Source organism: Toxotes jaculatrix, chromosome 24, assembly GCF_017976425.1.
Source record: "Toxotes jaculatrix isolate fToxJac2 chromosome 24, fToxJac2.pri, whole genome shotgun sequence".
In the NCBI taxonomy this organism is placed as follows: domain Eukaryota; kingdom Metazoa; phylum Chordata; class Actinopteri; family Toxotidae; genus Toxotes; species Toxotes jaculatrix.
In genome coordinates, this window is record NC_054417.1 from 1,183,788 (window position 1) to 1,206,328 (window position 22,541).

Consider the following 22,541-nt stretch of genomic DNA (forward strand, 5'->3'; position numbering starts at 1 on the left):
AAGACTGCTGCTGGTTTGAAGTCGACAAGTTCTACACTTCTGTCATGCAGGAACAGAGTGAAACCAAAGGGAGGAAGATGTGAAGATATGAAACAGGGAACAGAGATGAAAGACAGAGGAGCTACACCAGTCACTCACTCCTAAAAACAGAAAGTCCACCTTCAAGTATTCTCTGAAACCTGACTGCAGGTTTTTCCACGATGACAGAGGACGGCCACTTTATTGATTCAGATGTTTGTTTATTTCTATAAGACTTAATGTGACATAATTCTTTTCTCAGCTGTGAGATTCCAGGGTACAGACAGAACACACGGATGTGTAACATGCAGCTGTACTTTGACTAATACTCAAAAACACCACAACACACACAGACTCAGAGAGGGATCAGGGTCAGCCACATGCACCAGTGTCCAGCAGATTCAGACTCCAGTCCAACTCTGGAACTAAACTACATGTCAAGTCTCAGGTTTTAGCTGGTGGACACGTCTTTTAACGTCTTTGATTTACACACAGTCAGAAAAAGAAAAAGAAATAAAAAACACGGACAGAGACCACAGTCCCCAGAGTCTCCTGCAGACGGCCACAGTGGAGTACGAGGCAACACCGGTCAGCTGGGCAGCATTAAACTAGTTTCCCTGAAAAAAAGGCAACCACTGTTTACCACTGTAATTAAGACTGAAGACTTGGACCAGAGTCCACTGACAGTAAAACAAACCTCCAGCATCGTTAACGAACACAGGAGACGTCTGTGTTTCTCTGTCAGGGAACACTGAGGAGGTCTTCAGGAAGGAAGGAAATCTATAAAATGATCATTTGCAGCTGCTCGTCCCTTTTTTTATCTCTGCTTTGTCCTGAAGTTTCTCCAGACGTCTGTTAACTTGACCAAACGGATATAATGTCTGAGCTCGAAGCAGCCTGCTCTCCACGGTTTTAGTACACCATGCGTACACAGTCCATGCACTGACATTTCCATCACAGATGACCAGCATTACAGTGCTGATGGAGGGTAAAACACACACCAAGGAGCCATGGAGGACCATCACTCCTCTGTCCACACACACACACACACACACACACAGCTTACCGTCTGCATTAACAGACCACGAGCCGTCTGACAGGTGGGCGAGCCCAGGAAAGACACAACAAGGGTTAAGGGTCATGGGGTCAAGAGGTTAAGCTTTGGATGAGTTTGACGAAGGAGCAGAGGAACAGCCGCGATACAGCAAATCTGATTTAGGCTGAGAGTGTGTCATCTGATCAGATCAGCGTGTCTCTGAATATTTTACGGCTTGATGGAAATCTATTAACAGCATCTACCAAAATAGGCCGCGTTTGAACAAAGACGTGATTTTACTGTGCCGGCACAAATGACTGAGTGATTGCATTATATATAAATGAAATAATAAAAATGACACAGAATCTAAGGCAACTCGACTATGAGCATCTGAACCCAGTCATAAGATCTGCTGTCAGATCAGCAGGGAATTATCGATCTTACCCAGTGAAGCGTAGGATCCAGGGGGAAGAGCTGAGGCCGAGCTGAAGGGAGAAGCTGACGACGGCACGGCAGAGGGCACGGCGGGCATCCTGGTGCGAGCCGTGGCGGTGGCTGCCGCGTTGACATCCACATCACTGCGAGAACGCTGGAGGGAGCCTGGAGAGGAAGCTGCTGCAGGCGTCCTGGAGGTGTGGGCAGGTTTGGCTGAGAGAAATCCATCAGTAAACTCAGTATTCAAAGGTTCATGTGAATCCAAGGAAAACAAATCAAAACACACAACATGCTGTAAATGAATCAGGGGTAAACAAAGTGCCCTCACATCTGGCTGCGCTGCTTCCAGCGGTGCTTTTTACAGACAGGGGTCGACTGTGGAGACAAAAAGTTTAAAAATAAAACAGGTTTTGTTCTAAATCCAGAGGAATCTGGAGCCAGAGGCCACAGGTGCGTCCTCTGGGGAAAGTTTGAACAAAGCTCCTTCAGCAAACGGAAAAGACTTTCTGGAAACATTCATTAATAAGAGTATTTATCATTAGCATCATCCTGCATCTGTCCCTGAGCTTCTCAGCAGGTGGATCCAGAACAGTACTATTGATTACTGATGAATGATCATGATCGGATCGTGTACGTGCTCAGATACTGAAGATCAGAGACTGTATGTGCTGCAAAGCTTTTGAATGAAACCCTTCATTTGTTTCCCAGGTAATCAATAAGCCAATGGATCAGAGAGGAGGATGAAGTTTCTCACTTAAGGCTCTCCTGAGAGGAAGAGGAGGAACGATCGGAGGCAGGCAGCGACATCAGACTGTCTCCGCTCCTCAGGTGAGCCTGCAGAGCTTTCTGATAGGATGACTCCAGGCCCTGGAACAGCTGCTCCGCCTCCCGGCTGAAGTGACCATGGAAACCCCAGTAACACCTGAAACGGTAACGTTTTCCGTTTCTTTACTACACAGCTGCAGCTTCGAAAAACTGCGATACGAGTGAAGTTGCATCGGTAAGAGATTCATCGTGTCTGTAATAAGTCTTGTCTATTGTTCATCACTATTTAATGAAGTGGTTCAGTGATAAGATGGAAGGGTGCGACTTACTTTCTTGCCACAGAACGAGCCTCAGCGTCTGCATCGTGGATCCCTTTCTTTATAGTCTCCATTAAAACTGTTCCATGTCTGCAAGAGGAACCAGAAGGAAAACTGGATTTAAATAAAATGCTGATGTAACACACCTGAAAGCTGCAGCGTGTTGCTGCACACACGTTATTTCAAACTGACTAAGCTAAGTAAACCAAGCTGCCAGCTGCTAAAAACATCTGCATCATTAAAAAGAACGTGTGTTAACAAACTGTTGACAGTTACACCCGAATAAAATCTAATTTTAGCACTATTACTACTCAGCTGATTAAGAAGAAGATATACACCTTCTGTCTTTCCAAAGCTGCTTTTCTCTGATTTATAGTTTGGTGGTGTTCAGAATCAGAGCCAGTGCCTCTCTCAGACACACACACCGACCGGCTGATCGACGAGAACCAGAGAGCTCCCCCGGTACTGGGGGGTCAGCTCAGGTTTCTCCCAGGCGGCGGTGGCGGCGGCAGGAAGCAGCCAGGCAGAAACACAATGAGCCTTTTAGAGGCAGAGAGGTTCCCCTGGCATCGCCATGGAAACCGTTGAGATAGACCTTGACCTGGCCAGAGTCACATTTCCTCAGACGGTCGCGTTTACTGACACTGACAATTCACTGTCACCATTTTCATTTCATACTCATGATGCAAATCTTTGCTTGTTCCACAGTGTTGGTACAGCTATTATGAAGCTACAGTATAATCAGTCCTCACCTCTCCAGAGAGCTCGTCTGCCACTCCTGCAGCAGCAGGTCCAGGAACTCATAGCAACGCCTGGAGGAGACAGAACAACGTAAAATCACCCTGAACACCTGAAACTCTAAAACCAACAAAACTAAATTAAATTAAATTAAAAGTATAGTAAACCATATGATCTCTCACCTTCTGACAGCCACAGATTTGGAGGTACAGTTGCTGGTGATGATGGGGATGAGACGTGGGAAGTGTGTGTGCTGCAAAACGAAAAAGAACCTGGAGTTAAAACCTGGTGAGTTCAATTTATCTCAAATTTATATTTTTCCAAAGCACAAGATTTTTATTTCTTGACAAGTCTGTGATGTGCAGCCTGTTCCTCTCTTCCTCTCTGTTTCAAATGAAATTTGTTCCGTCAGACAACAACTGAGTCTTTTCTTTCTGACATGAAATGTGATTTGCAGGATCAAATCACATTGTCTCTGAAATCATTCCAATTGTAATGTTGAGCTAACGTCATTATGGTGCTGAGCATGTTTCGCTCTGACAGTGCCATAACATCAGGACAGGAAGCTGCTTTTATTTCCCACAGCTGAGACCAGGTGGCTTCAAGAATTTAGAAGCGACAGCCTCTGACTTGTTTAAATGTCAGTGTCAACGATCATCATCATCTGAGGAACGCTGCCACGTACTCTGAGGATGAGGCGGATGGCGGCCACGCCGGAGGTGGCCATGACTTTGGCACTGTTGGGGACCAGGTTGAGGAGGGTCGGCATGACGGCCTCTGCTGCGTGGTCAAAGCGACCGCTGAGCACCAACGACAGGTGGCTGATGACAGAAGAGCAGAGCAGACATAATAATAATTAAGCATAATATGTAGAAAACACACAGACAAAGCACATAATCGTCCTTCAGGTTCTAGTGTAAAGTTTGTGCCATGCAGATGTCTTACCCCAGGGTAATGCAGGCCTCTCTCACCACCTGCGAGCGGAGGTCCTTGGCGGACAGTTTGAACGCCGCCTCCATGAGCCGCAGCTGCTGCAGAAACCCATCAAACTCTGCTGCACCAGCCAGGAGCAGCGAACGCACCTTCTTCAGCTGGAAACAGGAGAGGAAACAGCCTTCAGCAAAGACTTTTTCATCTATCTGATGCTTCAAACTACGGCAAGAGAAAGGTCAGGGCTTCTTACAGCCGCCACTCTGAGCTCCCAGTCCCTCTTATCGTCTGACAGCACATCTCGAATCTTCGTCATGGCCTCCTCCACCTCCCTGTTAGAGTAGATCTGACAGAGGGCAGGTAAGAAGGTGAACTCACACCACGCACAGGAACATGATGAGCAGCATTCACACTCTGATTAGGAAACAGCAAGATTATAAAATAAGAAAGACATTATACTTGCACTGTGGGAACATCCTCAAAGGCCTGGATGAAGTCCTCCTCATCCACAGCTCCAGCACCAGACCCATCCCTCCCTACAGACAAGACCAGGACCAGAACTTAAACCCAGGCAAGTATTTTTCTACGGTTTAAAATCTCCATCCACTACACAGTGAATAAAAACATCACTGTGGGAGCGTTCTGGTTCTGACCTGCAGACTTGGCGCTAGAAGCGGAGGCGGGGCGTCGAAATGAACCCATGCTCATCGTCTTCCTCCCGGACAGCGATGCTCCTTTGGACGAGGACATGGAGCGGCCGCCGCCGTCCACCGAGTCATCGTCCTCAAAGTTTTTGTCTGGAGGAGGACGAGCAGAACAGACGGACAGAGGGCTAAACAAGGAGCCTTCACAAAGACAGCTCCAAACAGGCGGACTCTGACATTTCTGCATTTTAACTTTTAGCTGACGTTCAGCTGACCCAGAGACATAACTCACATTCCTACATCACCAACAGAACAAGCTAACAATGGCGAGTAGCACGAAAATCAGAGACACAATGACCCGACGATAAACTGGACAATTAGTCCTGTGTAGCCAGTAAGAAGCCAGGGTGACCGCGGGAGCATGAAGCACACATTTTTTTATTTACAGTCTGAAACAAACAGTTCTCTGTGTGTTACACTGAGCTAAAACTGTGTTCTGACATGGTACAGAAAATAAATGACATCTTACTGTAGAGGAACCCAACCATTACAGTATATTCTCATTTATATCATTAGAAATGGAAAACCTTTGGGTTAGGGCACGGACAGGAATCTGCCCGGCAACCAATCAATCCTCTTTCATTATTCAGTTTACACACACACACACACAACAGCAGGGCGCTCAGCCAACACATCAGTCATGTGCCATCAGTTTGCAGTTTTTCCTCTGTGCAGACACAACACTCTGTGCAACACCTCTCAATATCAACACAAGGTGACTATGTGTGTGTGTGTGTGAAGAGAAAACACAACCTCACCTGTCACATGAAGTTTAACACGTTAACACCAACACAACATGACTGCAGGAGAACACTAGCGTGGTGATGAGCAGATGAGCTCCAGAGGAAATCCCTCTAAAATCCCAGGATTCCTCTTCAAAGGCCAAACACAGACGTTTCTGAATTCTGAAACATTTACTGTCCTGCGTCTCGTGTCTTTCACTGGCCTTATTCCTCTTTGTGGCTCCATGAATTTAATCTTATCTTAGGTCACCTGAGAGGGGTGTCACTATCAAATATTCACTGTGAGGCTAAATAAAAAAAATTGATGTAAAAACCACGTCATCTTCAGCTAAATAAAATTCTAATGGGCAACTTGAATTTTCATTTGTATTTAGTCTCACAATCGTATAAGGAAATGATCGTTTCCTCACTGCAGCAGTGCTGAAGTGGCACAGCTGCCTCCCTCTGCTATTTGTATTTTCCATTTTTCAACACTGTGTCGTGAAGATGAAGTGTCTGGACAAGTAACACAACAAAGATGTGCTGTGCCTCCTTCCATGACAGGAAACTGCTCTTTCGTGCCTTTCAGCAAGAACAACGTACTTCAACATGTGTCAGAAACGCAATCTAAAGACAAACTGTTGCAACAGACCCACACAGCAGCGTTGTATCTGAGTACAAATCCACGAAGCCCGAACAGGCCCCATGATCAAGCCATTCAGTCTGAATTTAACCTTGACAGCCTCCGTTTTCACGCACGCTAACATCCACAACAGGTCTGCACATAAATCTGCAGAAAATAAACTTACACAGTCACAGCATGAAAATAATTCTCAGTTTCTCCCAAACTCCACAGCAGAGAGACTCTTTCCTGTTTCTGCAGCTTCCTGACCTTAACTTTGCTCAGAGACAACGACGCTGCATCACGTCCTGTGTATTGTCCACACAACAATTCATCTGAGAGCAGGCCAGGAAATCATCCTGCTGTGTTTACATTCGAGGCAGCGCAGACACATTTCTCCTGGATTTACAGCCATCGTCACACCCGGCAACCCCCCCAGACACCCCACCCCCCTCTCCTGTCGCCTGCATTCATCATTGATTACAACCTCCACTATTTCTGTTTACTACGAGATCCGTTCAGTCCCTCCCTGCATCCAGAGGCAGAGCAGCAGCAGCTTACAGGAGCAGATCCGCCTGCAGACCAGTTTCCTCAGCATGCCGGCAGAGAGGCAGACAGACAGACAGTCAGACAGTCAGACAGTCAGGTGGTCCTCCAGTTCTCTGTGGTCCTCACATCTTTCCCCCCAGCTGAGGAAAGAAAACAGGGGAGGCAGGAGGGGAGTCAAACCGCTAGCCTCCCCCCTCCCCTGTCAGGGAGCATGTGCTTCGATAGGATCTTCCTCTCTGTCTTCGTCCTCTAGTTCACTCCAGCAAACACACACTCGCTGGCAGGACCAGGATGAAGGAAGGGGAAGGGAGGGGATGGAGAGAAGTGATGAAGGAAAGCAGGAGGAGGGCGGAGAGTGGACCAATGGGAGGAGAAGGGAGGACACGGGAGGGGTTAGTCAGGGGACAAACCCTGGTGTTCCGTGTGGAGGCAGAGCTGGGGGGTGGAGTCAGAGATGAGGGACAGCTACAGTGGCATGATGACTCAGGAGAGGGGGAGGTGGGAGGAGGAGGCAGGGAGAGATGGAGAGACACCTCTGGTCCCCTGTCGAGCCTCCACCCGAGTTCATCCATCAGTCTGCAGCAGCTGGAAAGGTTTGATCACACCAAGGTCGCTGCTGCTGACATGTAAGATGAAACATAACTGAATATTGTGAGCTCATTTTATTTCATAACAAAAGTCTGAAAAACTAATTCAACATAAAATAACTATTTTCTACCATTCCTTTCTTCTTCCTCTGTTATTTTTAACATGTAAAATATTTAACATTTTTCATTGTTTTCGGACGAATCGATTAATCAGGAAAATAAAAAGCAGATCACATTAGTCATTTTCTCAGACTTGACAAAGCTCCTCCAGAGCCACGAGAGAAGAGAGAGGATTTTATACGTATCACAGGCTGAGCACAGCTAACTGATGAGTAAATTATGTTTGACCTGGGATGTTTCCTTAACTTTGTTATAGACAGGTAACATGACTGGTAATCACGATCGCTCAATCGAACTAAGTGACTGTGAGGAACTGTGCGCCTCCTCAGCATGTCAGGTCACAAGTTTTCCTCCTGGCAGCTCCTCAAAGTCTTTGGGAGCTCGGAGCCTGATGGAGTCCGACAGCTGATCTCCCTGATGCAAATTCACAAAACGAGTGGGGAGAGGTGAGGCTGCACCACTGACCCGGTGGGTAGGAAAGTAGGAAGCGTGGGAGAGAGGCTCCCGCAGAGTTGTAGGAGGACAAACTCTTTCCCACTCACAGGGACGAAAGACAGCAGCTTGTTTTAACATCTGTCCCATCAAATTAGCACGCAGCCGTAGCTCAAAGGTGAGCTTAAACCCGTGGACGTGAAATCGTTTACGCCGTTCTCAGCCTTTTCATTGTGAATGAACAATGAGGGAAACACCCCCGCTTTTCACCTGCACATCTCAACCAGCCGGGACAACAGAGGGAGGGGCATTCCCACAGAATTACAGGGCTTTGTTCACAACCTTCCCACCTGATTTAAATCCATTCAAGACAAGATAATCCACAAGCACGAGTCTGGAGTCACAGCAGACGTGCTGTTATGAGAGAGCAACAGAGTTATCAGTGACCATCGGTCGCGTATGACAGTATACTGTGTTTAGTCTATTAACAGGCTGCCTGAAAAATGAGCCTGAACATCGTCAGATAGAAACTGTACCCCATGAAGTTTGTTTAAACCATCAGACCAAACAAGACAGCATGTAAGTGTTTTTCCCTTTTGTTCCGGTGCCCTCTGATAAAACGCTCTCTGAGTGGTCCTTAGACCTTGCATATCCAAACGGCTGACAGCGGCTCACCGGTGCACCGCGCCCTCTCCCTCAGTCTCTGTTCATTATTCAGGAGGTTTCCAACTGTGCAACCCAAGTCCTGCTGGCAGCGAGTGCCTGGCCTCGTCTCTCGACACCTCCCTGCAGGACCTCCTGAGGCCGAGTGACGCACACCGCCCGGCCGGTGTTTATCAAACCCCGGAGATCTGGACCCAGAGCAGCTCACCACCAATAAAATATGATGCCAGAAGATAACGCTCAAGAAATCTGAAAGAACTCGTGAACTGTCTCATGGATTTTTGTGCTCTGTAAGTATGATATGTGAGTGCTACACAAATAAAGTTATTATCATTGTTATTGATGGTTACTTTAGTCAGGCTTGTTTAAACCTCCTTTATGAAACAGAAGTAAACAGCTTGGTTTAACTGGTCTTTGGAACGCCCCTCAGATGCCTAACACGACTGTAAACAAGGTGTACAACCGATTATCCGTCACAACAACAGATACAGAACAACAACACTGAGAACAAACAGGAAGTGGAAAATCCAAACAGCAGCGTTCCTCACACTGTTCCTCACACTGTCACAACCATTTCACCCAACATAAGATGAATTATTCAGATATTTTACATTGTGCACGTCATGTGTCAGAGCTGCAGTCCAGCACAGAGCAGAGCAGAAGGATTACATGCATCACTGAGCTTCAGTTACTTGTGGCATTCACTTCCCAATTATGAGCCGGCTGCAATTATCAAGGCTTATGAGCACAAAGATCCTGTCAGCGTCGGGTGCTAACCGGCGACCTGTGTTAAAAACACAGATCTTTACAACAAGCCTTTAACTTTAAATGAAAAATGTACGACTTTGCGTGTGTGATGAATTTACCTGCAGGGACCTGGTTTCACCGGGAGAGACGACACCTACTCCTCGGATCTACTGGAGGAGCAACACCACCATCCTGACACGGACACAGAGCTGATGCACTGCCGCCTGCCCCCTCCCTTCCCCTCAAACCTGGTCTTGTGACTGTAGGGACAACAGCTGACACCCCTCCTACAAAATAAAAGCCCTGGGCTGCAGGAGTACAGAGTTTCTTTCTGTCTCAGTTTTTCGTCCTCTGTGTCTGGCTGTCTCCAGTTTCAGTTTCTGATCCTCACTTTAAACCGACTCTCTGCCTTTTTCTCAGCTCTGCTCATCTTCACTCTCTCTCTCATATCCCTGTTTTCCAGGTCAGTGTGATGTCACACACTCGCCTGCTCAGGTGACACTCACAGCTCCGTCAGTTGTCAGCGTGCTGACGTCCACATCTCTTTGAAGTGACCGCTGACAGTGTGCTGGGAGGCTGCTCATTTTTACTGCGACACACATAAACACAAGCTGAGGCAAACTACTGCAAACAGCTAAATCAGGGCTGTTATGCAGTCCACTGACTGCAGTGCGATGATTTCCTACACACAGTGATGATAAAACAGGCTGGAATAACAGCTTCCACATTCCCAAACACAGAGCAGCAGTGTTTGTGCACATCCAGCCGGTCAAAGGTGAACTCTGACCTGTGAGTCTCACACAGCCGGCTGGAGATCACAGCGAAACGGCAACCAAACACTTGAGTTTGTCCGATGAATGTGACCATACATGATTTGTGACAGTGCAACTCATTTTTTATGAAAACATTTGAGTTGTGGACATTTCTCATACTGCGAGGGAGGTCTTCGTGTCAGATTATCTCAGTGTCCAATTCCTGTTGTTTCCCCAGAGGAAGGCAGTCTAACTGAGGGGCCCCTACGAGATGAAAGCTGAGCCCTGCGAGCACAGTGATGAGGTCTGTCAGCTCCGGCCTGGGACACATTAAGCTCAAAAGGCTGAGAAACCAGTTTAATGTCACATAGCCCAAATTTCACTTTATAATAACTGTGGATGTGATATTCTCTGCACCAATCAGGCTCTCCGTTTAAACACGTCCTAAAAATCCATCATCTTTATTAATTCTCAATCAACTGACAATATCATCTCAAAGCTTAATGTTTTCAATACAGCACCAACAGCTCAGAATCACTCCATTAAACCTGATGCATGGAGCTGCTTTTCCTGCAGAGGGGTGACTGAAAGCTTCCCAGAGGACAAAGGAACCAGATCAGGTTTCATTCCGACAGAAAGACAGCAAACACACCCCTCTGCGAAGCGTGGAAACCAAGAGAAGGGCTGGAAAATGATCTAGTATTATTATTATTATGAAAAATTATCTATTTAACAGGTGCATAGAGTCAATAACTCACTATACAGTGATTCTTAAGAAAAACAGAAGGTTTCCACAGCGACTGCACAGCTAGCTCAGCACAGCAGATTCCCTGACAGTGAAATCAGCACAAAACAAAATGTTCATAAAGTGCTGATTAGCGACTCTACTCCTGGCTGACTGCAAGTTATTACAGGATGTCCAGGACAATGACACTGTATAATTCTGTGGTCGTTAACAGCAGATACTCACACTGAGAATTTACAGAATCCTCCTGTAGGACTGGGAGTCTTATAGGTTTACAAGTAAACAAATGTGGCGCAGTTTTAAAGTGTTCACGCCGTCACATGTCAGTGTCTGCACACAGCCAACAGGCAGAGCAGGAGATGCGATCTTACCTGACACAGGTGACAGGACCATGTTCCCTGACCTTTGAACTTCGTCAAATTTACTGAAGATGACGTTCAGCCTGGACACAGAGGGGAAACAGAGGATTAGCACCGGCTGATGACGTGACGGAGAGAAAAGCACCACAGTCATGGCAGAAAATAAACGGCCTGGCCGCCCTCAGGCCTGCAGACTCTCCTCTGAAAAACAGAAACCGGGCTCATTTCCGACTCTCTGGAGAGCAGTTAAATAGGCCAGAGTTACAGCTCTGCATCCAAAAATACACAGGCAACGGGCGACTGTGGCACCTGCTGGGTTATATTATTAGAACAAACACTACTGATCACAATGTCAGTGTAACACCAGCTGTGGGTGACGTGTTGACTTTGGGAGAAAAACACATCATTTAAAGAAATGATTCTATTCTGAAAACTCTTTGAATTGAAACTGGACCACACAGGGAGTATCTGAACGCACCGTGACTGAGGCAGGCCCTTCTTTCCCAGGTCCATTCGCACTCGCTCTCCAACGTGACGGTAGATCTCAACGAGGCAGTTCATGGCTCCGTCGCGCACCTACAGGTCAGACAACATACGAAGACAAAGTGTCAATCAAAGAGGCAGCACAGACCCTGTAGGTGTACAATTCATTGAACTGCACTTCTTTTTTTTTTGTTTTTAAATATTTTTTATATGATCACTGCGCCATAATGCTGTATTTTGTCTCTCTCCTGTTTTCCTTATTACACTTGTATTACTTCGGTTTCACTTGTTGTTTTAAGCTGTCTGAGTTAAACAAAAACACTCAGAGCGTCATAATTTACATTAAAACTGGAAAACTGTCTCCAGTAACCTTCCAAATGTTACTTCAACAAGCAGAAGAGCAGATTAAAAAAATAAATAAATCGGACAGGTTCCTCCATTATTTTGGTGACGATGGTTCATAATGTGCTTGAAGACCAGGGCTTCACTGCAGATATGTGAGTGTGTTTGGCTTCAGGAAGGGAAGTCCATGGGCACAGCTTCCTGTCCTCAGGAGGAAGTGTAATTCTGGTGATGACAGACCTGTGCAGCCTATCACTCTGTGTTTGAGGGGAAAACGAGTTCAAACACAGAGCGGGGCGGGAAGTCGAGGGGTCTGGTGGTTAGAGAGGAGACTCCTCGACTAACGGCAGCTAAATGTTTTCTCTCCAATAAATATATTCACTCACACAGTGAATGGAAAAGGAAGATTTAAAAAAAGAAACAGGACACTGAGATCATGGTTTGTGGTCTGAGCTGTAATGTTTGTATTTGACCAGCAGAGGGCAGTCGAAGCCCAATAATACTGTTGTTGCATCCACTCATGTACTTTTCACCAGAGCTTTTCCTAGTTTGGTCTTGGCCAAGGAGCTTTTATGAAAAGAAACCTTAATGTTTTAGACGCCAGTGAGCTTCCAGCTTTGTGTCAGTAGTTTAGTTTTGTCCCTTTCCTGTTTCCACACATCAGTGAACCTGTGCATAAAGCCATTTTTTCTCCCTTTGCTGTGGAAGAACTTGACTGGTCTGCACAGAGCCTTGATCTCAGCCCTCAACCTCAACGCCTTTGGGATGAAGCAGAACAGAGACTGGGTGGTTGTGTCCACCTGGGAAGCAGCAGGTCGTACCTGACTTGTGGGATCTCCGAGGAGGTTACAGATGTGAGGAACTATTTTACTGAGCGTCAGACTCTGAGATCCAAACCTGAAATACAAAACACAAAGTCTGTTTGTTTGTACAAACAACTGGAATCTTATCTTAAATATCCTTCACTACTTCCTGTAGTGGGCAGAGTAGTTCTTATTCCTTTTAACCGTCGTTAACTCGTTTGCCTTCTCTTATAGCCACAAAATGCACAGACCTCTTTACTGGTCAGTACTTATCCATGACAATAAATCACTACAGCAACTACAACATCCAACAATAACAGCTTTTATCAAGGGAAGACGGCTGTTACAAGTGTAAAACATGTTCAATTATATTACACACATAAGCTGTAAAACGTCGTCTCCACTTACGCGTTTAAGGTTGAGATGAGACAGTTGCAGATTCCTTCTCTGGTCCTGTTGTTCTTATGTTTGAAGCCTCCCATCATTCGCTCCCACACATACTGAAAATACAGAAATACACAAAGAAGAGCACTCAACATCTGAAAGGTGTGTGTGTGTCTGTGAGTGAAATCAGTGTATACAGATAAAACATAATAACAGTGACACAGAAAACAAAAGGTTTGAATAGATGTGCTGGTGTGCACCTGTGGGTTAGCAGCCTGGTCCATGATTTTCAGGAGAAGAGCTTGGTCCTGTTCCCGAACTTGGTCCTTAGCATCTCCTAATCGGTCTATCAGGCTTGGGAGAACTGAGCAGACACAGAAAACAGAATTTCCAAAAAAGAAGGCGGAAAAAAAAAAAAAACACACACACAAGAAAATAAAAACAAGATGAAAAAAAACCATGAAATACACATAAAAAGTGCATCACCTGTGTACAAGTCACATTTTTATTTTGTGCAGAACTCACAAGTAAATAAAAGTAGAAGCAAAAGTATATATAACTACAGAAATGATTAACTATGTACACAGCTGTAAATGAAATTCACTTCATTTCATTGTATTTTCTTTAAAATGTGAAGCAGCTCACCAGTTCCAACCTGAGTCCTGAATCTCTCCTGCAGTCTGCTGACCAGAGCCGACAGAATATCCATCCCCAGCAAAACCACCTGGGACACAAAATCCAACAGTAAAACAACAAACCAACAAACATCACAACACACTGAAAAAATCAGTCAGAATCACTTAACAACAAAGACAGAAAAGATCCAGAACAACTACAGAATGAGATCAGCAAAAAAAAAAGCAATGGATGTGAATCTGGGCAGCAAAGGATTATGGGTAATCTGAGCAAACTAAGAGTTTTCACTTCAAAAACCACAGAGGCATCAAAATAAATGTGTGTTTGAGGCATAAATCGAAAACACAATCATGTAACCTCTCAGTATCTGAGCTAAAACCAGGACCTGAAACACAACCATGACTGAGGACGGTGTTCACACTTTACAGCAGCACTCCAGCGACACACTCACTAACTTTCCTTGTCATGGGGTGGTACGGGAAACTCAATGAACGCATAGTGAGAGTTCCCCTGCTAACACCATATCAACACATACGCACCACCCGGGCTTCCTGTTCGGGCTCTGGTGCAATTTTTGGAAACTCTCTTTGACTGTGAGAGACGCCGCATGTCAAACAAAGAACCAACACACATTTTCTCTGGCCCCACCTGCTGGACCATCAGAGGCATTGCGCCTACACTGCCTCCTACTTATTGATCTGATACCAAATGACACCGGGGCCAGGATCTGATATCAGTACAGATATCAATACATTTAATTAAGAGCAGCTAATGCACCATCATGCTAGGGAGAGAAATAAGTCAGGATCTGTGAGCTGCTTAGATTAAATTAATTGAAAGCAATTTTGATAATCAGCTCACAATCAACAGTATCAAACGTCCCCTGGTTCCAGCTTTTAAAATGTGAGGATCTGCTGCTTTTCTCTGTTTTATGTCAAAGTAAACTGAATCTGTTTAAACTGACGTTTGACAGATCAAACACTGAATCATCAATAATGAAAATGAACAGTTGTTAATCGCAGCCCTCATGAGCAGGATGTGATGAGCGGTGTATAGGGAATTCACTGCCATGTTTATTCCATCCTAAAAGGTGAGTAAACAAGGTTTAGACGGTTCAGCCCCTGACATTAAACTGTCTGTATTTATCACTGGTTGGACAGTCTTTTAATTAATGTGACAGCTGGAGAGTCGGCTCACCGCTCTCCAATCAATTAACAAGACCCATTAGACTAACAGCACATGAAGCAGCTCTCCATCATTCACCCACAAAACAGTGTTTTACTACCACCAACCACACACATGCGTTACAGCACGCAGGCAAGCAAGCGGCTGATTTCCACATACTGAAACACAGATTCTGTAAAACTCGCTCCTCCCCAGCGCTGGCTCGGTCACTGAGGGAGGGAAACTGGGCTAATGGTGCTGGTAAAATAAGCTCACAGCCACCGACGCTGGGAGCCTCGTCCCCATTTCGGCCCCGCAGATTATCACTGAGACCAGAGGAGGCTGCGTTTCCAGGACAGCAGGGGAAGCAGCAGTGTGATTGGTTGTGTGGTTGTGTGTGTGTGCGAGCGCACAAGTGTCTACAGCTGCTAAGTCAGTGTGCAGTTTTGATGACAGGGTCAGCTCCTCTCAGTCTCATCTACTTCATTTGTGTATGAAAAAAAAAAAACGCTTCAGACCAAATTCCATTGACAAATATGACATTTTAGTGATGGCATAGTCTGGCATTTCCCAAACAGATATTTTATTTGTTATTGTGATTATCTAATGTTGCCAATAAAAATTAAAGTGAAAAAATAAAGCCCATAAAGTCATTTTTAACAGGCACCACTGAGTAAGGCAGTACTACTCTGCTTACACTAGACAAGTTAGAAAAGAAAGAAAACTGAGTTGGACTTCTCCTCCCCCACTGTATACGTTAGTATGAAACCACCGCATTAAAACACATATAAAGTGAGATCTTTATAATCACACCGAACCGCAGCAGCTCTGTGTTACTGTGCAGGAGTACACTTCTGTGATCTCCATGTATTGATTAATCAGCAGTGACCGCATAAATTACACGCGATTGTACATGGATGGCATTCAAATCACGCACCACGGAAACTAGAGCAACAGGAGCCTGCGATAAACAGTGGACGTGCTGTATGTTATCCTGAGTGGAAAAAATGTCCTCTCAGGCAGTGAAGCGCTCCCTGAGGACAGTTTGTCCCTGAGACCCGCAGGAATCAGTGTCAAGTGGCTTAACACTAAGTACCTCCTGCAGTGAATCCTATCATCCAGACTGGTGGTTTGATGGCTACTACAGCTCTCCCACCACACACACACACACACACTGACCCTAATGACTCAGTATTTAGCAGCAGATGACCAAAATGTCTATATAACTATGTCGTTTTGTATACTTTATTTTAATAAAGTATAAAAAGTACAAATATAAACAAAAATGTATAATACATTTATACAATTATTCATTTGATTGAAGCTACAGTTGCAGCAGTTTTTTTTAAACAAATGGATCACTGATCAATCAATTATCATGATTACATCATCAGCCAATTAATCAATCCACTTATTGTTCAGCTCTAGTGAAAACTACCCTCTGCTCAGGGCATGCTGAAGGGGACTCTACACAAACTGTAACCCCAAATATGAACGGTCCAGTACAACTGAAATCCTCATGTACTGTAGCTGTAGCTGTAACGCAACAGCTGAGAGTGAAGTGCTTTGTTCAAGAGCATCTCTACAGATATTTTTAAAATGATGGTGAGAGGTGGAGAGAGTTCAGTTTTTCCACCTCTCCTTCAGTTACAAGCATCTCCAGCTTCCTCTCTTACATCAACCACCTGTCCTCACCTTGAAGTTGCTGGAGTTGACCCAGGAGCTGGCCACCGAGTCCACCATTCTGTCCAGCGTCGTCTGGTCTTGCTCCAGCCCGGGGGACTTCTCCTCATTCAGGATGACCTCTATGATCTCCTGGCCCACCTGGAGCCTCTTCCCCAGGTCCTTCTGCATCACCTGTTCCAGCAAATACTCCATGCCCACCTCCTCCTCCATGGCTACTGCTGGAATCAAAGCAGACTTCCAGCTGGCCTTTCTCCTCACGTTTGGTCCACCAAAACCCTTCCAGTAGCCAGACCCGTTTAAACACTGGTTATTGCCCTTAAGAAGCAGCTAAGGGTGAAATGAGCACCATCATATGCCGCGGTGGGGGGGGGGCTGAACTGGACACTGCACTTCATTGTTCTGTGCGGCTTTGCTGTAACGAAATTCCACAAGAAAAAGGCAACAAATAGGGCGAAGTTTAGCCTACTTCACCTGAGACTTTACGGTTAAACTGATCCTCAGTTATGTGGCTATAAGAAACCCGTCCTGATAACATGTAGCTCGGGATTACAGACAGTAGTGCTGCTGTAAGTGTAGTACAGTGGCTTAACTGCGTTTATAAAGGTGAACGTTAAATGTCAAAACAGTTCATGTAGCTGTTAGCTTCTCCTGCTAGCTCGCTACTAGCCAGCTTATATCCAAATTCCAGTCGAGTTAGTATCCGCTAAGCGAACTAAGTTAGCTAGTTAAGTTACCAACCACCCCGGGTGGCTTTAATGCCACTTACCTGCGCTTGGCGGGTTAATTAATGAGTTAATATTCCAGTGGCCGGTTATAGATTCACTCACCGGATGGACTGAATCGTTCCCAGAAAAAAGTCAAAAGTGGCGATGCTGCCTCCACCGTTACTCCACATCACAGCCCGCCCGGTGTTCAGTCGCTGCTGGTACTTTAAACTAGTTGGTGTTAAATTCTGAAGCCATGCCAGTGTGTGCCATCCTCAGCTCACTAATCGCTGATCGTTCATTGTAACATAAGGCGACAAAATGATTATTTGCCATAGTAAATCACCGCATGTCCCATGACAGGCGCCGTAGAGCCTGCAGTGAGGGGAGCCACAGAACGGCGACACCTGTCGGCTGGAGTGAGCAACAACACCTGCCGCTGCAGGACCAGGAGGCGGGAGGATGGATGGATGACGGAGGGACGACTCTGAGAGCAAATTAATTGGCGATAATTCTGATAATTAAGTTATTTTATTGACTTATTCACTGTTTTCTGACCAAATCAATCAGTTGTTAAAGAAAATGATTCTCAGAAATAGGTCTGCAATGATTATTGATGATGATTGATGGACAGAAAATGAAATGTATTGAAATATTTTCATAGTCAAATTATTCTTGTGGTTTGGATTATTACTTTTTTACCAAATATCTTTGGCTTTCAGGGCTTTTTGGGGCCCTCGGGTTCTGGGGACTCTGAGCAGGTGCCCACTTTGCTCAGTTTGTAATTCTGCCTTAGATGGATGGACAGTGAGTGGGTGGGCCCCTTGTCAGCTGCAGGTGCCACCTTTCCACATTCAGAGTGTACGTATCGGTGTCAAGAGGTCTCATTTTCATTTCTGGAGCAGGTCATGTCCCACCTGGCTCAGGGATGACAACAAAAATAATTTATTTCATGGTTAACGGAAGGCTGGAGCAGGCAGAGTTTGGAGCTGACTGCTCTGCTGCAGATGTCAAAGGTAAGAGACGGGGCCTGTAGTTTGAGACAACAGCTGATTTTATGTGCATTATCAAAACTGTGACAGCTATTATTTCATTTATACATTCAGTTTAATCACAGTGGTCAGAAAAGGAATAATATGTGCAGCACAGCATGAATGAAATGTCAGTTTTTTGATCATTTCATGGTCACGAATGTTCCTGTGGCTTCTTTGTAAGGACCTGACCTCCATGTGGCTTTGACAGGTCCTCATGTTAAAGCGCTTTGTCCTGTTTGCTCATGTCAACGGGAGACAGAAATGGATCCTTGTCTGGGGCTCTTGACCTTTAAAAAAAATGGAGTGATCCTAAGATTTTATACTGAATTTGAAATGTAGGGCCTCTGCTCTGTGATTACATCTAAATACAGTATTTACTGCGCAATGTCACTTCACAGGACCTTGAACTTTAAATGCACCACGTTTTAAATGATTTCCGCTCATGATCTGATGTGTTCGGAAATTGAACTGAATCCTCCTGTAAACAGTTCAGACAGCAAACATCAGGGATGTGTTGTCATGGTGGTTTTCTTGGGATGTATACATCTTTTTCAGTAACTAGTCCCATGGTAATCTCAGCTGATACCAAAAGATAACATCAAAATGGCCATTCACTTTTCTGGCAACTCACTCATCTGTGAGTTATTTGAGTATTTGTCTCATAATCCTGAACGTCCCTGATCTGTTCTGAACCGTATCTGTTCTGAACTGTCCATCTGACAGATCTGTTTCGGGCAGCGGCAGAGGCGGGGCCTCACCACATCCTGAAGATGTACAACTCTAACGGCAGCGTGGTGAACATCTCCCCCCGGCTGGAGGCCAACAGCAAGGAATCATACTACCGACTGGAGGTGGTGGCGTCAGACCTGCAGAGTGAGCGGCCTCCTGTTGTTTCCATAATCTGACGTGTCCATTCTAGAGTGAAAACAGACACTGGCTCATCTGCAAACTGCCACAAAGTCAGATCTGTTCATTTCTGTGTCTTTCTGCAGGTGTGGCGATGCCACCAGAGCTGGACAACATGGAATACAGGTAAGCGCATCCTGAAAGCCGATTCTCTGAAGTGTCTGGACGCAAAGGACTCACTGCTGTTTCCTGCCCCCACCTTCAGGTTGAATCATCTGGAGAGCAAAGTTGCCGAAGACGTGGGAAAGACTCCGGGCATCATCTGTGAGCTGAAGAGCCACGTGGAGTCTTTTAAGAGGAAGCTGGAGGTTCTTCAATCACACAATCACACGGATCTTTAATCCTATAACGTTATGGCCTCACTTTGGTCTGTTAAGAATCTGACTTGCACTTTTCACTGTTAGCTGAACATGAAAAGGTTTCCAGTTAAATGTTCTCCCCTGTCAGAGTGTGGAGCACCTGAGCTGGATGGGTCTGTTCAAGAACGATGGCGACGAGCAGCTCTCCAAGTTCTCCCCGAAACCCAGAACGCCTCAGCTGAGCGTGCAGGAGGAACGCCAACAAGTCCGCAGGACCTTCCTCAACATGAGGTGACCTCGTCGTCTGGGTTCACTGCTGATTCATATCAGCTTAAATAAGATTTTAACCTGATTTTTATGGAGCACGATGGATTATTTCATATCAAACAAACAAAATAAAATGACATATTACAGCTTTTCCAACTGACAAACAGCTTATTTTTTATAAATCTATAAAAAGTGTTAAAAGCTGGTAAAGGTTTTGAGGACTGAAAAGTCCAGGACCAGTGTGTGGAACTAGTCCCATATCAGAGATTTGTGTCTTCTCTGTTGTAGCTCGCTGCAGGTGACAGAGGAAGTGCGAGAGCATCTGAAAACTCCCATTTTTGACAACTGGTAAATACAAACACACACATAAAGATGTTCCAACTCACACACACACTGCACTCACACCTGTGTGTGGTGTCGTTTCCAGGCAGTGGGAGGAGGCAGAGATGCTGGTGCTCCTGCAGGTGATGTACACTGACCTGGACTTCCTGACGGCGTTCCACATCGAGCTGAAGGTACTGCAGAACTTCCTGTTTGAGGTCTACTGCCACTACAACAACATCCCCTTCCACAACTTCCAGCACTGCTTCTGTGTCACCCAGATGGTACAAACCTTTACTGCTCTCACGTTGCACAGATGACAAAATGTTTTTCTCCTTCTATTGAGTTTTTTGTCATAATTTCAGAATGTATGTAAAGGAGGAGAAGGAGAGTTTACAAGTACACAGGACAGGCTCTTTGAGCAACAGCTGTTTTCTGCTCTTACTGGTGTTACTGGTGTTGGATGGCGTCTTGGTCTGCAGATGTATGGGCTGATTTGGCTGACAGACCTCAGGAATAAATTAGGAAGAATCGACCTGTTGATCATGTTGACCTCAGCTCTGTGCCACGACCTCGACCACCCCGGCTACAACAACGTTTACCAGGTCACCTCACTGCTGTTCTGTTTGGCTGTTTTAGTCTGTTTATCTTATAATCCAAGGTGCTTCTTTAAAATGTACTGAATTTAATTTCGCACAGATCAATGCTCAGACTGACTTGGCTCTTCGATACAACGATATTTCACCCCTGGAAAACCACCACTGTGCCGTGGCCTTTAGCATCCTGTCCAAGGTACAGAAAACATGAGGCATTAAAGCGCTGAATGAAGACACATGACACTGTAATTGAAACACAATGAAATGCTGTAAAATGACTTTCCCTTTGCAGCCAGAGTGCAACATCCTCAAAAACATGAGCAGTGAGCAGTACAAACACATCCGAGGGGGGATGATCAAGTAAGACTTCAGCGAACAGCGTCACTCACTGCGCCCGTGCTCATGCTACGCTGTTTGTTCAGCTTTTGTTTTTCTAAATCTGTTTTTTCAGATGCATTCTGGCCACCGACATGGCAAGACACAACGAAATCCTCAACAAGTTCAAGGTGATGCAGCCGGTGTTCGACTTCACCAACAAGGACCACAAGGAAGTGGTAAAGAAAAACATATTTACTTCTAAACACGTTTCTGTACATTGATCTGGTGATTCTGAGTCTCGGTCCTTGTGTCCAGCTGATGAAGATCATGGTGAAGGTGAGCGACATCTCCAACGAGGCCAGGCCGATGGAGGTGGCCGAGCCCTGGCTGGACTGTCTGCTGCAGGAGTTCTTCAACCAGGTTCATGCTCTCAGTTTACTGATCAATACACAGGAAGTGATTGGAAACGGCTGTGATCAGGGATGGAGGGAGTTATTTGTCTTGTGTGTTTCACTGTTGTACTGTGTTGCTCCACAGAGTGACACAGAGAAACTCAAAGGGCTTCCAGTGACTCCATTCATGGACCGAGACAAAGTGTCCAAACCGTCGTCTCAGACCAGCTTCATCCGATTTGTTCTCCTGCCGCTCTTCACCGAGCTCACCAAGCTCTTCCCCTGTCTGGAGGTGAAATATCTCTGCTGCTTCACACTGTGTGGTAGATAAACTGATGGCGACTGATCAGGTCTGGTGTTATGATCCGTCCTCCTTATGGATCTGGCTCCGACAGTCGAAAGCTTCCTTTGAAATGTAGATTTTATCATAATCCTCCTGTTGCTTCGTCAGGTGCAGAGCTTCCTATTTGGCCTTGAAATGCCATTTTTCTAACATAATAAAACATGTTGTTGTGCAGCAACACATTCTGGAGCCGGTGCGAAGGGCCCTGGAGTACTACTCTGACATGGAGAGAGCCAGCAAAGACGAGGGGGGGCCCACCAAGGCATGAGGAGGAAGAGGAGGTGTCCCATGTTCAGTCCAGAGATGTGTTCATTTCACACACCTCTTAGTTCAGACCATTCTATCCTGCAGCAGCGTGTTAGAACTACAGCTCAACATGTCTGACATTAGTAGGGAGCTGAAGGCATAGTTTCTACAATGTATGTGATGGTTAGAAAAAAAAAAGACAAAAATGTACTGTGTGCGAGCTGGGGTACGGCTCCTCCCACTTCCTGACGGATGTGGTCGACTGGGGGCGGGGCTGTTCGCAGCCTAGGTATTATGGGAGCAACATAAAAGACCCGCCCACCATGATGGCAGCCAGTGAGTAAAACCACATTGCCTTTTGACAGAAACTCGTTAA

At 45.7% G+C, this 22,541-nt stretch overlaps 2 protein-coding genes and 1 non-coding gene across 13 annotated transcripts in view; 2 read left to right on the plus strand and 1 right to left on the minus strand.

The window, feature by feature from the left end:
* The window catches only part of LOC121177835 (CLIP-associating protein 1-B-like), a 32,082-nt gene extending 14,294 nt beyond the window's left edge, over window positions 1–17,788 (minus strand). For 9 of the 11 annotated variants that reach the window (XM_041032204.1, XM_041032203.1, XM_041032200.1 and 6 more), the window contains exons 1-19: window positions 17,567–17,788; window positions 16,749–17,151; window positions 13,899–13,977; window positions 13,514–13,617; window positions 13,278–13,369; window positions 12,888–12,963; window positions 11,720–11,817; window positions 11,254–11,324; window positions 4,893–5,036; window positions 4,699–4,775; window positions 4,493–4,585; window positions 4,255–4,400; window positions 3,995–4,130; window positions 3,492–3,562; window positions 3,324–3,383; window positions 2,584–2,661; window positions 2,244–2,411; window positions 1,818–1,864; window positions 1,499–1,702 (exon numbers count right to left, since the gene is read on the minus strand). In XM_041032204.1, the coding sequence (XP_040888138.1) occupies window positions 1,499–1,702; window positions 1,818–1,864; window positions 2,244–2,411; window positions 2,584–2,661; window positions 3,324–3,383; window positions 3,492–3,562; window positions 3,995–4,130; window positions 4,255–4,400; window positions 4,493–4,585; window positions 4,699–4,775; window positions 4,893–5,036; window positions 11,254–11,324; window positions 11,720–11,817; window positions 12,888–12,963; window positions 13,278–13,369; window positions 13,514–13,617; window positions 13,899–13,977; window positions 16,749–16,949 (1,945 nt within the window). In that variant the 5' untranslated portion in view covers window positions 16,950–17,151; window positions 17,567–17,788. Of the gene's footprint in view, window positions 1–1,498; window positions 1,703–1,817; window positions 1,865–2,243; window positions 2,412–2,583; window positions 2,662–3,323; window positions 3,384–3,491; window positions 3,563–3,994; window positions 4,131–4,254; window positions 4,401–4,492; window positions 4,586–4,698; window positions 4,776–4,892; window positions 5,037–11,253; window positions 11,325–11,719; window positions 11,818–12,887; window positions 12,964–13,277; window positions 13,370–13,513; window positions 13,618–13,898; window positions 13,978–16,748; window positions 17,152–17,505 lie in introns of all 11 variants that reach the window. The other 2 variants (XM_041032196.1, XM_041032197.1) reach the window with 2 other exon arrangements.
* On the plus strand, window positions 14,343–14,471 carry LOC121178257. Its single transcript, XR_005893516.1, has one exon. It is a non-coding gene; the product is annotated as a U4atac minor spliceosomal RNA (small nuclear RNA).
* A 583-nt stretch (window positions 17,789–18,371) lies between the features above and the next one.
* Window positions 18,372–22,541, plus strand: LOC121177900 (high affinity cGMP-specific 3',5'-cyclic phosphodiesterase 9A-like). The gene is made up of 14 exons (XM_041032330.1): window positions 18,372–18,459; window positions 19,201–19,350; window positions 19,470–19,509; window positions 19,589–19,691; window positions 19,831–19,973; window positions 20,238–20,297; window positions 20,377–20,554; window positions 20,753–20,875; window positions 20,970–21,062; window positions 21,159–21,226; window positions 21,318–21,420; window positions 21,500–21,604; window positions 21,722–21,868; window positions 22,095–22,541. The coding sequence occupies exons 1-14, from the start codon at window positions 18,372–18,374 to the stop codon at window positions 22,185–22,187; spliced, it is 1,494 nt and encodes a 497-aa protein (XP_040888264.1). The 3' UTR covers window positions 22,188–22,541.

Bases quoted from the DNA above. Each gene is read 5' to 3' on its own strand.
- LOC121177900 (XM_041032330.1), top strand. From the start codon at position 18,372: ATGACAACAAAAATAATTTATTTCATGGTTAACGGAAGGCTGGAGCAG. The intron at 18,460-19,200 runs GTAAGAGACGGG...TCCATCTGACAG, and splicing joins CTCTGCTGCAGATGTCAAAG to ATCTGTTTCGGGCAGCGGCA. The intron at 19,692-19,830 runs GTTCTTCAATCA...CTCCCCTGTCAG, and splicing joins CTTTTAAGAGGAAGCTGGAG to AGTGTGGAGCACCTGAGCTG.